The 14,192-nt window shown below is 44.3% G+C and overlaps 1 protein-coding gene across 2 annotated transcripts; it reads left to right on the top strand.

The window, feature by feature from the left end:
* The first annotated feature begins 18 nt into the window (after positions 1-18).
* On the top strand, positions 19-13,567 carry RABL3 (RAB, member of RAS oncogene family like 3). 2 transcript variants are annotated; one of them, XM_086618866.1, is made up of 8 exons: positions 19-84; positions 414-505; positions 1,666-1,795; positions 6,722-6,836; positions 8,268-8,418; positions 9,094-9,165; positions 10,245-10,283; positions 12,843-13,567. In XM_086618866.1, the coding sequence occupies exons 1-8, from the start codon at positions 39-41 to the stop codon at positions 12,906-12,908; spliced, it is 711 nt and encodes a 236-aa protein (XP_086474992.1). In that variant the 5' UTR covers positions 19-38; the 3' UTR covers positions 12,909-13,567. The 2 variants fall into 2 exon arrangements, with proteins under 2 accessions (XP_086474992.1, XP_086475066.1); XM_086618940.1 differs by lacking the exon at positions 9,094-9,165.
* Positions 13,568-14,192: the final 625 nt, after the last annotated feature.

Below are 14,192 nucleotides of genomic sequence, written 5' to 3'. Positions count from 1 at the left end.
GGGCGGTGGTCTCCGGGGTTGTTGCTAGGCAGAGTAAGATGGCGGCTTTGGACAGGGTCAAGGTGCTGGTACTGGGCGACTCCGGTGAGTCTCCCGCCCCCCGCCGCTCCCCGCACGGGGGCGGGTGGCGTCCCCCGTCCGGAGGTGCCGGCGGCACATGCGCGGCGCGCCGTCCTCCCGGCCGGCCCCCGCGCCCCCCCCCCCCCCCCCCCCCCGCCGCCGCCTGACTGGCGGGGCTTTGGTGCTGCCTCTCTCGCCCCTCCGTCCCGGCCGGCCGTTGCCCGTTGCGTGCCGCCACCGGGAGAAGGGCGGCGGCGGGACTGTCGTGCTTAGTGCATGTCTCGTCGCCTCTTGGCCTGTTTTACCCGCCCGCTCCCGGTCTCCCAGCAGTTGTCCTCTGTGTGCACTTGCAGGTGTCGGAAAATCGTCGCTTGTTCACCTCTTATGCCAAAACCAAGTGCTCGGAAACCCGTCCTGGACAGTGGGCTGCTCGGTGGATGTTCGAGTAAGTGACGTGCCCGACCTCTCGGTAGCCCTAGCTTGAAGTGAGAGGGAAGGGCCTTGGCACTTCTTTCAGTTACATTCCGCCCCGGAAGGAGGTGTGTTTCAGTGTTTTGCTTTGCTGAGAGCTGAATCTTTTGAAGCAAATAGTGTTAAATATGAGCTGAGCTCTTGTGCGAGCAGGTTTTGACCTCACAAACGTTGTCAAAAGCAGAGAAGATACTTGTCATTCGTAGCACATATCCTTATCACAGTGGGCACTGCTGTGCTGCAAGTCATGAAGTGGACAGTTCAAGTCAGAAGGCACAGAACTTAAAGCACATTCCCCTAAGAAACGCACAGCTAAGCTGTCAGCCAAATATACTGGGGAGAAACAATTTGCTTGTTTAATTTGAGCGTACTGACCATGACCATCGGGTTGCTCCTCTTCCTCTCTGCTTGTTGCAGGACCTGCTATTAGAGGAGTGAGGATATTCATTTAATAGGTTTTTCAGCCCAACCTACAGTCCTCATGGAGTGTTTATAAATGCTTTCTTCCTTTGCTGCATTCTTCTTAAATGTGTTGCCGTAGGTTAGGAACAATCCTGTCTTACTGTCTGTGAGTTTCACCTCAAAGAACGCTGAAATATGTTTCCAATATTTGGGGAAAGACACATGGCAATCCTGTTTGACTGTAGAGCAAAACTGCCTAGCAAATCCTGGGGCAAAAATTGTTGATTAATTCAGTAGAGATGTCAATGAGAATTTGAAGAGGAAAAAGATGTGGTCAGTTGGAATCCGACGCAGTCACCTGTGTTAATATTCTTGCAATACTGCCATGTGGGTTTTAACAACTGTAAGAAGTCGTGACCTTACTTTTTCATCTGCTTTAGCAACATTCCTAAGCATATCATGAGTCACTAGATTTTTTAGTATTAAGGTGGAAAGGATGCTCCCTGCTGACTCACCAAGCTTCATCTCATGTAAGAGCTGCGGTATCCAGTGACCACTGCTTGACTCATTCCATCTCTCTTCTACTGGAGAGATTTGCAATGGTATCAACAAGAGAGTTTACAAATTTCTGTCCAAGTACAATAATCCTTTTGGCTGAACGTGTGAATGTTGTGTGGATTAACTCCTGTGAGCTGGTGCTTGTGGTTATGTATGGTGTGAATTTGTCTTCAGATCCATGACTACAAAGAAGGGACTCCAGAAGAGAAGACCTTCTACATTGAGCTGTGGGATGTTGGAGGTTCAGTGGGCAGTGCCACTAGTGTGAAAAGCACGCGAGCAGTATTTTATAACTTGCTGAATGGTAAGTTTGCTTAGTGTAAATCTGGTTTTATCACTGTTTCTGTTATGAGCTGCCTGTTGGTTCTGGCACAGGATTCCTTTAAGCCTGGCTGAGGGCTATATTGTTCTCTTTTCCGATTCCAGCGCATTTGTACAGGAGAAAACTGATACCATTCGTATCAGTTTTTATGGATTTTATGGATTCAGTTTTGAACTGGAAAGCTGTTCTAGGCAGACCTGTTGTCGTGGTTTTTTTTTTGGACTGAGGGTCGAGACAAGAACCGAAAAGGGAGCACCCACCAACCATGGTCTCGGGCAAAACATGACTCAGGCTTTCTTCATAAAAAACAAAACAATTTATTAACAGTTACTAAACAAAAGACAAAAGGGAACGAAACCGGTTACTTGAGAGGAGAAAGAGAAAACAAGGCCCGATCTTAAAACAACACCTCCCCACCCCCTATTTTCCTTTCGTTCCTGGCTCTGCCTTCCCCCCAGCGGCGCAGGGAGACAGGGAATGGGGGAGTACAGGTCAGTTCATCCATGTTGTTCACTGCCGCTCCTTTCTTAAAGGAGGAGGAGTCTTTACACCATTTTTCCCTTGCTTCGGTGGATCCCCTACTCACAAAGAAAAAGTCCCCAAACTTTTCCAAAGTAAGTCCTGCCCGCAGGATTGCAATCCTTCCCCATGGATCGCACCAGTTCAGGCTTTACCAGTCTCGGCCTCTTAGGGAGCTGCTGCCACTCGCGTCGGCGTGGGTCGTCCCACAGTCTCCAGATGCCTCCACGACCTCGTCGTGCATTCCATGCCCCATTATCAACAGTACCTGGTCGCGCATCCCCTGCTCCACGACCTCTCCTGGGCTCAGGCATCTCCTTCCCGACGTGGGTTTCTCCACGGGCCACGAGTGGGTCGCTGCTCCGCCGAGTGCACCCTGACTGCAGGGGGGCCGCCTGCCATCTCACACCGATTTGCAAGGGAAGCCTCAGCTCCAGTACACCTCCTCCTGCTCCATCTTGGCTGACCCGGTTACTTGTGGTTGTTTTCTCTTAGATATTAATCCTCTCTGGGGGAGCTCGGCCCGGTGGGCACCCCGGGAGCGGGGCGCTTACCGAGTCCCCCATGCGGCTCCCCCGGCGCCATCTTGAGCACATGGCGCCGGCCCGGGCCCGAGCGGCCGCTCGGCCGGGAGCGAGGGCAGCGCCCTCCTGCTCTCTCCTCGCTCCTGAGCAAAAAGCCCTTCCCGCCCCTTTGTCCCAACTTAAATAGGGCAATTCGCAGAGGCGCCAATTTGGCTCAACCTCCCCCGGGGGGGATGGGACTCAGATCTGGTGGCACAGGGAGCAAATCCCCTCCCCTGCCACCAGAACACCCCCCCACACATCAAACTATCACATTCCACCCCTCGCCTCCGAATTACTAAAATTTTGAAATTAAAGGGCTCTCAGGCAAAGATATGGGAGTAGAAATAACAGTTCTTTACTGGGAAGATTAAAGAGAAGGGAAAACAACAACAACAACCACCCAAATGCAACAGTACACAAAAAGAAAAAAAAAACAGAAACCCGCTGACAGAGTCAGAATACGACCTGACACCCTGCTGGTCAGGGTGCTGGCAGCAGTCTGATCAAACGGTGGCTGCGGTCCTCCTGCAATGGCAGACGTGGCTCCACAGAAGCAGCGATCCTGCCGAAGGGCGCGGGCCCCTCCGAAGGGCCGGCGGTGCTGCAGATGGCCCGGTCTTCCTCGAGTGGCTGCTCTGTCCCAAGTAGTCCAGCAGCAGCCCGAAGCGCCCGTCTGTCTCCCCCGGTGACTGCCCGAGCCCGACCGCCGCCGCCGCCCCTTTCCCGCGCGCCCCCGGGTGCAGTCCCCAGGCCCGCCCTCTCCTCCCCCGCTGGAGCATCTCACATGGGGCCGATGTTGTTCTGGGAGTCTGGCCGCAGATCCTTGATTGCCCATCAAACAGAGATGGCTCCTGGAGGGAGTGATCCACAGTCATGGGCAAGGCATTGATGGCCCATTAACAGATGACAGTCTGGGAGGAGGAGGCAAGGGAAACATTGCCCCACCTGGTTTCAGCAGCTCATGAAGATGGTGATAGAATACATACTTTTGGGCACATCTTACATCATAACCTAGGACACCTGTGCAGATGAGCTTCATCAGCCTTCACTTCAGTCTTGTGCAGCTGGCACAACAGGGAGCCTTTGAAGTTGCAGGGGCATCTCTTCCTGCTACACTCACAGCCGTAAAGTTTGCCATCGCCTTTCCAGGCCTGATATACATGCAGAAATATGATTTATATTTTCTTGTCTGTTCAGTTCCAAGACCTACAGCAAGGAAGTGATTATTTGAATTGATATGAACTTTCGTAGTTATATCCTGCCTTGCCAAATTTGAACTGTTCTCCCATAAAATTGCAATATCCCGATAACCACCTTGCCTCTGCTCATTTAATTTGCCAAATTATTTTTATTAATTGAATCTTGCAACTTGCTGTAGGTAGAAAGAGGTATTTTATGCCTTCTCTTGAGATACTGACTTAAAGGCCTAGTCATTAATCTGTACCACTAATCATTATTAGATTATAATAAAAAAGAGATTATAAATAAGATATTTAAATAAATTATAAATAAGATATTTGCAATAAGATTTATTTTTTTATCTTTATATTTGATATAAGATTATAAATAAGATATTTGCAATATCTTATTGCAAATAAGAGATTATAAACTTAATAATGCAGTATCTCAGTTGTTACTTTGTGGCATCCAAGGATAGTTCTCTAAAAATAGATGTATACCACATCAACAAATACTTCTGAAACTCTGTCTGAAGTGTTTTGATTCTCATTCCTTGTTCCCAATCATTTGATAGTAACGTGTTAAGCCACACAATAAACATTTTTGCTCTGTGATTATTTAACTAGTTATTTCTTCCTCGTTTCCCAGGAGGAAAACGGTATGTCAGTATCTCTTGTGTATATTGTTAACTGGACTCTTACCCTCTGTAAATAGGGTTTGAGTTGAGAGGTGCCCTTAAAGCAAGCTTCTTTGATAGATGAAAAAAATGTATTTATTTTTGACAGCAAATTCACAGTGTGCCAGTGAGTGTGGGTCAGACTTGGAAATATCCTAGAACAGCGCATTAGGAGATGAAATCTTGGACTTGTGTGTCTGAATGATAATTGATGATGTTATTAAAATAGAGTTACTCATCTCCACTGCCCAAAAGACGTTATTAGGCAGCTCGCATATGAAAACTGTTGACTTTAGTAGTTAGCCTTGGCTCCAGTTTCTTTCATTAGATTAATTCTTTCATCAGAGCTTCTCTCACAAATTGCCTCTGTTTGAGCTGATGTGAGAAGATGAATGCATTGCTTCTGCCTGACTGCTTGCCAGTGGTCTGAAAACCTGAGATCAGAAGACAGTGAATATTTGGTTGTTACAGCATTTGTGCAGGCCGTCAGCGAGACCTGGTTGCTGAGCAGGTTAGATACAGTTTGCTTTTGGTTTGGCTGCAGATCTTCTGCTCCGATGTCCCTGCATCTGGTGTGTGGGCTGGGATAGTATCTGGGCAGTGAAGGCTGAGGCTTGCAGGCCTTGTTTCCTTGAGTAGTCATTGGTCCTGCCTGCCCTTTTTTTGATGTTGAAATAGTCCTTTTCTGCTGGTGGAGCTAACTGCGTAGGTTTTCAATGAAGCAGGTAAGGGAACTGACCGACCAAAACATAACCAAGGAAGAGCGTCTGTAAGAGGAGAGCGTTTCTTTCAGACTGGGCAGCAGTGCCTCCAAATCTGCTGCCATAGGCCAAGTTATGTTGTGTGAGGCTTTTTCTCCCGATGTTGGAGGTGGACACGCAGCTGAGTTGCCTTTTGATGCTGTTAAGGAGGTAAATGCTTTGAAATAGAGCTATGGTGGTAATATTCTGGAAACTCTCCTAGGAGAGTCTGTGCAGTCATGTGAGGTAGTGGAGAACGAGGAAATGTGGTTCGTTTGTGGTGTGTGCTGTGGGTGGCACCTTTGGGAGTTCAGGTGAAAGACTAAATGAATAAGTTTGCTACAGCTGTGGGCTGTGAAATGTGTTGAGAATGAATCCTGATGAGGATAAGGGGCATAGTTGCATTTTGTCTTTGAATTAATGATGGTTTGAAGCCTGGAGGAAGTAGGAGCATTCCACAGGTTGCAGGAGGTGTGAATAAATAGAAGAAATTTGCTAGCAGGCGTTGGTAATTGAGTTAGGAACTGTGGTTATCAGAAGTGGGTGTCTGTTAATAGCACAGCTAGGGAGCTTGGCTAGTTGTTTTTCTATCTCAGTATTTACATTTTGAAGGATCATGGTAATGAAAAATGCTAGAAGCTTAAGCTTAAATACATGAAATCTTATTAATTCATGTTTCTACCAGCCATTTGGTGGATTGTGTAAGTTTATCTGAGTCTGTTTCCCCCTTGGATACCTCCCCAAGTATATAGCAGTAGTTCTTCAAAATGCAGGAAAACAATAGTGCTATCTAAACTCTTTGAAACAAAGAAACAGCCTTTAGGCTGCTTAGATAGTGTGACAAAAAGAGAGTTGTGTTTAGCAACTGGGTAAACCGGAGAAAGGCTAAACTCTCTGCTGCAGTAACGCAGAGTTACAGTGTCATTAGGGCTAGACAGAGCAGAATCAGAGGATATCTGCCAGCCTCTTGTGGATTAAACCCTGAGGTGGCTGTTTCCTCCTTTCACGAGATTTTTCTTTCAGCTCTTATCCAATTCCTGATAAGCAGCTTTGAAAAAAAACCTCTTGCATCCTGATATTTTCAGCTTTACTCATGTACTGTAACTGAACCAGTTATGCATGGCTTTCTTCTTTCCTAGATATCTAGGAACCTGCAGGTGTCGTTTTAGTAAGATAAGGAAAAAAATATACATCATTAAATAGCATCTTGCCTTCTCTTTCACTGTAGGGATAATTTTAGTGCATGACTTAACCAACAAGAAATCATCCCAGAATTTGTATCGCTGGTCTTTGGAAGCACTCAACAGAGATGTCGCTCCAACAGGAGTTCTTGTGACAAACGGGTGAGTGGAAAACCTACATGTAGATGTGGGTAGACTTTTAAAAAAGAAACAACAAAATGAGAGGAGTATCAAAAGAAAATAGCTGTTCTTTTTGTTTTACACTGCCAATCGGGCCATTCTGCCAGTATTCCTAACCTGTGTGGCAGAGGCCTTGCTTTAAGGAGAAAGATGTTTCCTGTGTCCTTCATTTGTCTGAGGCCTGTGTGAGAATGGATCCAGCCCTTGATACCTGAAGACTTGTGTGTCTGTACTGAGACAGGAAGTATCATGAGATGGTGTATCTCTGTTCCAAAAGGCTTTCCCTTCATGCATCAAGACTGAGGAAGTTCACTCGACTATTTTTCATTTAGGCAGCGGAGGATTCCAGGAGTATGGCTGAAAAATTGCTTAGAAAACTCTGCTTAAACAGCATGTTGGTAATTAGAATTCCAACATCTTGTCGAATATTTCCTCCTGTATCTCCGTGTTCCTGATATGCATGTAGTCGAGGTTTTAACTCACTGATAACCTCACACATGAGCAGGAAAGCAATAACAAGAGTTAGCTTTTTGTGGGAAGAGCACCAGTCGTTTGTCTGCCTGTGCTGGTACAGAGGTGTTTCTGTAGAAACACGACAGAAGGGAAGGAGGATTTGCACTATATAGAGTGCAGGTTTCTCCAGTTTTTCCTCATACAGGTTCTTCACAATTGTTTTAATTTTCCAAAGCTTAACTTCTGTCAGGGTCAGATGCTCAGCCATTAGCAATTGCTTGGTCAAGTCATTACTGTTGGTTGTAAAATTACTTTCTACAAATCTTGGTTCAGGTGAAAATGAAAGTGTGAGGGGAATGATTGGAGCTTGGGTTTGTGATGACATTTAGTTGCAATATTATTTATTTTATAAAGGCTGTCTGATCATTATTCATATCTGAATCAATGCTTTTTGGAATTCAGCTTGTAGTGGCTGCTTTTACTTGAATGTAGAAAAATTAGTAACTCGCCACCACAAAATTGTTATTACAACCTCATTAATCTAAGGTGGAAAGGGTTAGTGTTTCACAGTTGCAATTTATTTCATTGTCCCTCCTTAAAAACTGTATCTATGTAGGAACATAGGTGTTCAGGGATGCCACCTCCTGTCTCTGATATCAGCATACACTTGGTACAATACTGGAATTCCTGTTTATTTCCTGCTGGTGTTAGTGTTTCTTCTGTGATGCCAAGAAGAAATCCAACTCATCTTTTCTTCTCATTTCCCTTTCAATCCCAGTGTAGTGACTTGGCTGCAGAAGCCTTTCCTCAATTTACAGACACAGCATGTTGTCACTTAGATAACTAATGACCCTTGATAAATAAATGACTGATTTGAAAGGGACAGGGGGTCTGATGGTGCCCCGTGCCCACTTACATGACCGTCGCCTCATTCAGAGTTGTATTTGTTTCCCTCGTCAGTGACTATGACCGCGAGCAGTTTGCTGATAACCAGATTCCACTGCTGGTGATAGGAACTAAGCTGGACCAGATCCCAGAAACAAAGCGAAATGAAGTTTTGACCAGAACAGCTTTCTTGGCTGAGGATTTCAATGCTGAAGAGATAAATTTGGTTAGTATCCTTGTCACCCATGTCGTTTTTCTTTTATATGGGAGTGATTCCCATTTTTAGTAAACAAAGATGTTGTTCCAAAACTCGGGCTTTTGGAGATTCTCTCAGTAACCCTGGAGTCCTGCACGTTTGGGTTGGCTGTCTCCCTTCCTTGGTGGAACGATCGCCTTTGTTTCACTATAGGGAGGTGCAGAGGGTGTTAGGTAGGTCACTGAAGCTTAGAATCGATGGTTGGGAGTTCAGTTTTCCGTGTTCTTAGCTCTGACATAGACTATCTTTGAATGAAACATCAAGATCACTTTATTTATATATATGTGTATATAATGTGTATATGTATGTGTATAAAAATACACACGTGCTGTGTGAATGCTCGTACACACACACACGCGTGCACAATCTCACATGTAGCCTGTACAAATTCTTAGCTGACTGTGCAGCTGTTGGCAGAGGGAAGACGTGGAGTGCATAGGGGGCACTTGGAATCCTCTGGTTGGTTCACAAAACCTTGACCTTTTCCCTCAAATGACCGTGGAGCAGAAATCAGCACATACACAGTATTTCCCTAGCTGGTTGCATGGGTATGTGTGAGGGGAAAGGGTCCCATAATTGTCATGTGTGGCTTCCTTGGACTGATTTCCTCATGCTTGGTTTGTTGCTGCCTTTTGTGTGTTACAGGATTGCACCAATCCTCGTTACCTGGCTGCAGGTTCATCCAATGCTGTCAAGCTAAGCAGGTTTTTTGATAAGGTGAGTCAAGTCAGTTAAATTATGTTTTATTGTTCTGTATCTTGAACACTGTCTGTATTGTGAACATGGAACGAGTCGGCCCCTCCTTTCATGTTCCATTTTTTGAGTTGGTTCAAGCCAGGCATGGGAAGGCCAAAGATTGGCCTGCTTTTGGAAACCTCCAGAAAAAAGCAGCCAATCTGCTTGGAGGTTTGATTCTTGGTCTTCATAGAGCAATGAAAAAGAACTCACAAATGTTCAAAGACACTCTGCATGTGCTTTTGGAGTCTTTTGGCAGGCCAGAGGGTTTGCGGTGCACTAAGGTAGGAATGTGGGGAGTTAACAAGACTGTAGTTAGCTCTGTTGCTCCTGGTTCAAGCAAACTTTAGGATTTAAGAAATTTGGCTTATTAATCTCCGTTCCTGCACAAACGACCATCAAGGCCTACTGTGAAAATGACAGAAGGAACGCTCTGATTTAAGCATCCCCTGGACAAAGAGATCATGGTGGAGCAGATCACCTTCTGTAACAGGTCATGCTTTACAGGAAATGGGGCCTGAATTTTCTTCGGAGGAGTGTGTAGATGGTACAGGGTGATACAAATCACTTTTTGATTCTTCAATTGACAGTACTGCTTCCGTGGGTATCCTGCAGCACAGACAGCTTGTGCCTCATTCTCAGAATGAGTCAGGCTACCTCTTCTCAAACATCACCTGTGCCCAGGGGCTGCTCAGAACCACTGGGGTTGTTGTGCACCTGCAGAATGAGCTTTTGCTAGTGCTCAGAACTGCTGCACCTGCAGAGAAGGGTGGGAATAACTGACTGATGCAGTAAGGAGACGCTCAAACCATCACCTCCATTACTAATGAGAGTTAACTAAATTAGATGTGTAGAAGTTGAGGATAGCACAGCTTTACGAGGAATGGCTGGAGGTGACAACTCCTTCGTGTAATAGAGCACTTTAAGCAGTAAGCCTGGAGCTGGGGACATGGGTTCAGACCTTGTCCCAGTTAGCCGTGAGTTTCAGTGCTTATGTGGGAAACGTTCTTCAGAATCTGAGGTTAGCTGTGCCAACTAAGACCATTCTCTGTTTTTCCCAGGTCATAGAGAAGAGATACTTCTTAAGAGATGGCAATCAGGTTTGTCACTCTTCCTCCTTCTGTGTTTTGTTTCTCCCTGTGCGATGTGAACTGCTGACAGAGTCCTCTCTAAAACATGGGCTTCGTGTGACTTAAATGGTAATCTGTGCTGGTAGCTGAGTCTTCAAATCTGTGGGAGCACAGCTGTTTCAGATGGACAGAAAAATGGCTGTAAGGTCATAGGCAGTGAAATAATTATGCCAGCATAGCAGAAGTTGTGAGAGGGAGGTAAAATGGGCAAATATGATCTCTTGCAGATCTGTTAGCTTTGGGCTGCTTGGCTGCAGATTTAGGCCAGAGATGCTGTCCTGAAAGTCAAAGAAAAGGCTGTTTTTGCACAGCTGGAACTAGCATTTTGTGTTTTGTACAGATAGTTTTCACAGAACCAGTGGAGCCACGAGGAAAATGGCAGTATGACACCAGCTTGTCATTCATTCCTCCATGGCTGAATTAACTGTTTTCAGTACAGTCTGTGAAGAAGTAGCAAAATTACTCTCCTGGTTTGGGCAGATGCTTCAGCTTTTTGTGCCCCTCACCTACTGCCAGGCAGGGAGCAGCAAGGTTCCGCTTGTTGTATGCATGAGGTGCTTGCAAATCACCATGAGCAGCACTGAAATGCAATCGAGTGGATCATTAGGTGTAGCTGTGCTGGAAACCCCCTAGGGAGAGTGGAGGAAAAATTTCAAAATTCCTTCTTTCTGTGAGCGTTTTTTAATCCTTTTAAGAATAAATTTGCTTTTTCCTGTTTCAGTTCTGCACGATGCCTTTTTTCCTTCCTTTTCTCCTTCTCCACACGTTTTAGTGAAAGGAGGTCTACCTTTCATGGGGATAATAGCTTAATGCAGAAATCTGCTTGTGTGCTGCTTGTCTTTAATACATGATGTAATATTTTTATTTTTCTTATTTGATCATTTTTAGTGGTCAGTCAGGGATTAACTTTATATTCCTTATGAGCGTGTGCCAAAGATTACAGCCTTCTGAGGACTACTTTCATCTGCTTCGCTGAAAACAGCTCAGAAGCTTGGAACAAATCTTGAGATGTGGACAGTCACACTTAACGAGACAAAATCCCAGTGGGACCTGGAGATCATTACAGCCCCTTAATGTCATTATCTGAAATGATCTCCTTAATGTAAATCTTACAAATGTGTTTGTGGGTTTCCTACATTGTCTCTTCGATCACTTGTGTTTTGAGGTGTTTCCATTATAGATTTCTTCAGGATGAAAAGAATGACAAGTTTCAAATTGTTTGTAGCTAAGACTTCGATCAGATCTCTGATAAATAAATAGTTGTTACTCTTAGTTAGTGACTTCGATATAAAAAACACTAAAGCAGAGTTTTTAGCAATGGTGTCCTGCTAATTTTTAGTTACAATGCTTGCATTTTTCCTTTTCAAATTCCCAAAGCAGTTTTGGTGAGACTCACTTTTGTGCAAAATCTGCCTGATTTTTCCCTTGGATTATGGCTGTTCAGAGATGAATGGAACAATTTCTGAATGAATCTCTTCCATATCTGTTTGAGTTTTCGGCCTGAAAACTCTAATTAAATTTAAATTTTGGGGTTTTTTTTAGTGGACTTTTATTTTGGGCATGCTCTTTAGCTTTCTCAGTTTACCAATGAAGTGTGTAACCTTGTATTGTAAGTTACATTTTCATCCCATACCATCTATATGTGCCCATGATTTGTAGTGCTTGGTTAACACCTTACGTTGTAATATACTGTATTTCCCATGAGAATGTGGAATTGTTTCAGGAGGATATGTTTACTGGGTCTGCTGTTTCTGCTTGCATGTAGTCAGATATCTAAAAGTTGTTCTGGGCTGTAATCAAATAGTTTTATGATGCCACCAATAGGACAGACATCTTCCACAGTATTAGAAAGCAGTGCATCTCCTTCTTTTGGGGGATTGACAGGTGCACTGCATCACTAGTCTGTTTGAAATACCTTCAAGCCAGAGAAGCTTCTGATGGTTTCAAGCAGATTTGCTTTGCAAGCACTCATTGTCATGGTGCAAGCACTGTCTACAGATTGGCTGCAAAAGCTTTGCGTTGCTGCAGCCGTTTCTATTCTGATGTTTTTCATAAAGCTCCCAGCAATTGATAAAACTTTACTTTCAACTAACAGCAAAGTGCTGCTGTCTCGGGTTAGAAGGCATAAAGTCTCAACAGCTCTGTAGTAGGACTTGAAAATACTACTTTATAGTTTTAAAAATGAATGGAGGAGAAGCTCTTATGCTTTCAAATCCGAGGGAAAACACAGATTTTGAAATCTGTAATTAACTGTTTTAGGATTTTCCCAAGAAACGAAGGCTTCCATTGTAACCCTGGCCAAAAAGCCTTAAGGAGCTCCGTAGGACAAGTGAGCCATACTTCAGTTTTGCATCTTGTTTAATTGCTGGTGATCCTCTAGCAGTAGGCTGAAGCATTTTATTCCTGATTCTGGAGACAGTGTGGAAGAGGAAGGCACTGTTGCAGTTGGCTTGGTAACAGGCACTGGAATGTGGGCTGTAGGGAGCTCACGCTTCTTCTGACATGACGGCTTGTCTGTTTTGTCTCTAGATTCCTGGCTTCTCTGAAAGGAAGAGGTTTGGAGGAGGAACGCTGAAGAGCCTTCATTATGATTGAATGCTGAAGAAGTGGAAGATGACTTCTCTGAATTCCTAACGACATTCCCGTTCCAACTGGATGCTTAGACAATAATGCTTACATCAAGCAGAGTAAAATGATATTATGTTTCGGCTGGGTAGAGTGCTGAAGCTACTTTTGCTGGAAAAGACTTGGGGAAGAATTTCCAAAAATGCAATCCTAATCCTAGAGTGTTTCTTAGGATTGCAGGCCATCTGGATACATGGGAACATTTGGGGAAAGTGTGCAATAAATTGAATGCCTCTCACACTGCTGTGGAAAACTATCATACGCAGCACGTATACATGGCATCTTTGTCTCAATTTTGGAAAACTTACAGACAGTCTTTGCCATGAATTACATTCATCTTACCTCTAAAGAAAAAAACAGAGTGGGCTTCTCATTTACAGTAAAGTGAACAAAACAAGTGAGCAAAATGTAAGGATGTGCAAGGAAAGGTCTGGAAAATAATAGAATGCCTTCATGAAATTAATGGTGTGGCCTCACCTGGGACACACTGTTCAGCCCTGTTCAAAAGGGATAAAAGAAACGGGCAAGAGATGCAAAAAGATTTGAAGCCTTATAAAGAAAATAACGAGTGAAAAACAAGTGGTATTAATTCCGCTGCTTAAATTAAAATTGGTTACTTTGGAGAGGACAAACTGTTCATCTTTTCATAACTGAGTATCATCTTGTGTTCTTAAAATAAAAGGCAGTGCTTTGAAAGCTGATGGAAAAATTGTGGTTTTATACAATGCTGATTTGGAACAGATGTGACATGGTCTTACTGAGCCTCAGAGCTTAGTGGATTCAGAAAACATGAAATGTAAGAACATCCCCTGAATTAGGATGAATGAAAATTTAAAAGGGATATAAAGGCCTGCAAAGGGTAGGAACTGAGCATGATTAGAAGGAAAGTTCTGTAACAGGGATGTTTCCTTTTCATATTTAGTGCTAAGGATACTTGACCTGGTCTGATCTACCGTGCAAGCTGTTGTCTTCCTAAATAGCCCAAGTTTTGCATGGCTTCTCACCTCCCTGGAATTCTATGGAGTGGTAACAGCTTGATTTATGGCAGTTTCTTCTTTCCCCTCCTTCCTCACAGTCATCTCTAATGGTTAAGCCTCTGGCAAAGGTTAACTGAGAGCTGGAGTTGAGTATAAATACAGATGAATAATAAATGAGGACAGAAGAAAGTAAAACACTGGTGTGAAACTGACAGCGAGCAGAATTTTGCGGTTCCCAGGTTACAGCTGCCTGCAGTTCTTCTCTAGCAGCTGCTTG

Source organism: Tauraco erythrolophus, chromosome 1, assembly GCF_009769465.1.
Source record: "Tauraco erythrolophus isolate bTauEry1 chromosome 1, bTauEry1.pri, whole genome shotgun sequence".
Lineage (NCBI taxonomy): Eukaryota > Metazoa > Chordata > Aves > Musophagiformes > Musophagidae > Tauraco > Tauraco erythrolophus.
Note: the sequence above shows the minus strand (reverse complement) of the source record. Positions and strands in the feature narration are given on the sequence as shown.

What these genes read in the sequence shown, in the direction of transcription:
- RABL3 (XM_086618866.1), top strand. Translation starts at nt 39, where the DNA reads ATGGCGGCTTTGGACAGGGTCAAGGTGCTGGTACTGGGCGACTCCG. An exon ending in GCTGCTCGGTGGATGTTCGA is followed by an intron (nt 506 to 1,665) that starts GTAAGTGACGTG and finishes ATTTGTCTTCAG; the next exon opens with ATCCATGACTACAAAGAAGG. An exon ending in GGAGTTCTTGTGACAAACGG is followed by an intron (nt 6,837 to 8,267) that starts GTGAGTGGAAAA and finishes TTCCCTCGTCAG; the next exon opens with TGACTATGACCGCGAGCAGT.